The sequence below is a fragment of the Olea europaea genome, unplaced genomic scaffold, assembly GCF_002742605.1.
Source record: "Olea europaea var. sylvestris unplaced genomic scaffold, O_europaea_v1 scaffold5352, whole genome shotgun sequence".
Taxonomy (NCBI): domain Eukaryota; kingdom Viridiplantae; phylum Streptophyta; class Magnoliopsida; order Lamiales; family Oleaceae; genus Olea; species Olea europaea.
The window spans coordinates 11320-14555 of record NW_019263677.1 but is presented as its reverse complement, the minus strand read 5'-3'; the positions used below and the strand labels follow the sequence as shown (position 1 = coordinate 14555).

Sequence of the window (3236 nt, the reverse complement as noted above, 5' to 3'; positions counted from 1 at the left end):
AAAATTAAATGGGGTAAACCTGAAAAGATCTTAGCAAAAATTAATTTTTCCATGACATTAAAGAAGATTTCTTAATTCGTGTGAAAAACGAAACAAGCCTATATAATTGAGACGGAGGTAGTATCTTTTATGTTTTCATAGGAAATCACTCTGATTTTTATCATTCTTTTAAAGTAGAAAAGCCAATATTTTATAATCAATCATGTCATAAAGAAATAGATTTAATAACATAATTAAAATTTGTAGCTTTATTAATATTTGCCAATAGTGCAAAATTTGACTATTCCCATCACTAAGTTAGCCTTTTTCCAACAAACACACCATTCCGGAAAAACACAAATTTGCCCGACTCATATGTGGATTTTTTTTTTCCTAGTTTTTTCAACAAACCACCATTTATAAGGTTTCTATTCATATCTAGTACATGTAAAACATATATCAATGTGATCTTTTTGCCGGATGTGAATTGCAAGTCTACACTTCTTTTGCCAACAATGTTTAATCAAACTTCATTATCCATTTGAATGTGTTCATTCTCCACCTCGTAATAGATTTTGAAAATGGTCTATCGTAGTACACATGTATGGTGGCACAAATGTTATATTACCATGCTTGAAACTTTCCTTAGACCAAATTCAAAATTTTACGGTAGCAAAGATGTTGTCAACAGAGTTCACTTTGCTTTCTTGCATCGACTTTTCTGAGCAGAATTCTATTCGCGATTTTAACACATTTTGCACTCCTATTCAATCTCAAACACTTCATATTATAAATACTCAAGCGTAGTCAAAACATTATTTTACACTAGAGATTGCATTGTTGAAAATTCAAAACACAATCCATTGATTTCTTGATTCATAAATTCATCCTATATATATTTTTATTGGTTGAGCCTTAAACTAGTTAAGAGAACATGCTACATAGATCATATATATCATCCAATGTTCTTTTACCTTCACCTATAAGCACACAAAGCCCTGAATTTAAGATAAGATGTCCTTGGAGTTCCAACACTCCAGAACAAATTCGTTCTTAATGATCCACACAGAGAGAAAAGTAGTCTAGAGTTGTTGGGAAGTGCGGGTCGCACACCAAAAAAGTTCCTTGGTGATTTATAAGTTATGGAGTCACAATTAGCTAATGTTTAGCAATGTCTGGACTAATTGTAAATTAACTTTTTTAATAAATATAATTGGCAAATTTGTCCGGAAGTTTTTGATCTTGAGAAGTGATTTTCCTCTAGGAACATATAAAGTCTGTTTGGGAGTGATTTTGAAAATTAATGTTTTGATCGTTAGGAGAAAGTGAGATCCACCTGTGAGAGAAGAAGTCAAATATAACGGCTGAAATAGTGAAATAACGATCAAAAAATCAATTTTTTGGGCAAAAAAATCACTCTCAAACATGCTGATAGTGTTATTTACTTTAATGCTTTGATCTGAATGTTTGTCATTGTTTAAATTTAGAGTTAATTGAATTAATTACCTTAATCATCTAAAAACAAATGACTTGTTGATTGTTATTTATTAATTTCGCATATTTGGATATAAAAATTTGACAACATAAACTTTCATGCGCGTTTAAATTGGATAAGAATAAAATAAAATAAATTGAAATGTTACGTTAACTGATGGTAGGCAATAGCTTTAGGAACTTGTCATACGAAAAAAATGTATTTTTGAGCAACGTATTTAAATTAAAATATAATAACTCATTTCGGCTAAAATCGTTGTTTTGAAGACCTATACCTCAACATATTTAGATCAAGAATTACATCTATGCCCTCCACAAATTGATGGAAAATTGATGTATTTTATTAATAAATGTACTATTTATTAATACAATCTCTGTTGGCATAGTTAACAATTATGGTCTTAATCACATTAATACAAGTCAATCGACAAGCAACTTATTATAAAAAAAGGTGGAATTATCCTATTTTCCATTCTTGTTCCACCTCGAATAGAAAGGTGGAATACTTTGCTCATTCTTGAAGAAATTAGATGGATCAACCTTGGTTTTCACTTGAACCAGTCTTTTAAAATTATTCATATAATATTTTCGTCCCCAAATGCTTGCTTGTGCATAGCTTGTATTGCCATTATTATTAACTCCTATATCAAGATCTCTGTAGTTGATATATGCAGCCCTTGGAGACTTGGAAACATAAGGAGCCATGTAACTATAAAGTCTTCTAATCCAATTTATATGCCTTTCTGACGCCTCTTCTTCATCCCAATTCACCATATAATGGATTTGATACAAATTACCAGCTCTGTGTGGGAAGGGAATGGAAGACTCTGAAACTTCATCCATTCTTCCCCCATATGGGACCAACAACATCTCAGCTTCCCCAGCGTCCTCTTCGTAAAACCGTGTCCATATGCCGTCAAGCCCATTCTTAGAAATCGGTTTCTGAACATAGTCTACTTTTGCTTTAAAGTATCGCACATTTGCCTGAGTCCTATTAAGCAAAACATCAAGTGATCCGAAGGGAAGCCCGTAGATGTATAGGGCTGATTCTATCCATCTCATTTCCGTGCAATCTTCTCTTCGCAAACCCAATTCCGGGAAGCTTTGTTGCATCAGTGGTAGCAATCTGTCGACACCACCAAGAAACAATGATTGAAACGAAGCCTGAATAGTTCTCTTGCCATCTTGGCTTGAATTCACCCTTCTTAGAAAGACTCTAACGGCCAAGTCTTTATCGAATTTGTGTGCAATGTATTGCCAACGTTCAACAATATTTGTTGCATTCTGTTCTAAAGTCCTGGCAACTGTGAATACGGTGACTTTTTCTGGAACGTCCACCAATTCCAGTTTCCAAGCAAGGATGACTCCGAAACTGGCACCTCCACCTCCTCTTATGGCCCAGAAAAGATCTTCACCCATGGAATTTCTATCGAGAATTCGTCCATTCACGTCTATGATTCGTGCATCAATTACATGATCAGCTGCCAGCCCATATTTTCTAATCAATGTTCCATAACCTCCTCCACTGATATGTCCGCCAGCACCAACAGTTGGGCAAACACCACCAGGAAATCCTAAGGTTCGACTTTTTTCTGCAATTCTATAATATAGTTCACCGAGTCTTGCACCAGCTTGAACCCATGCAGTTTTCTTCTCTACATCGACATTTATTTCCCGTAGGTTAACAAGATCAACGATCACAAATGGGACTTCTGACGTGTAAGAAAGTCCTTCATAGTCATGGCCACCACTTCGAACGCGTA

At 34.5% G+C, this 3236-nt stretch overlaps 1 protein-coding gene across 1 annotated transcript; it reads right to left on the bottom strand.

The window, feature by feature from the left end:
* Window positions 1–1796: 1796 nt before the first annotated feature.
* LOC111388889 (berberine bridge enzyme-like 22) lies at window positions 1797–3231 on the bottom strand (the record flags this gene model as incomplete). The annotated part of the gene is made up of 1 exon (XM_023013714.1): window positions 1797–3231. A coding segment is annotated over one exon (1296 nt), but the record flags the coding sequence as incomplete, so codon positions are not given.
* Window positions 3232–3236: the final 5 nt, after the last annotated feature.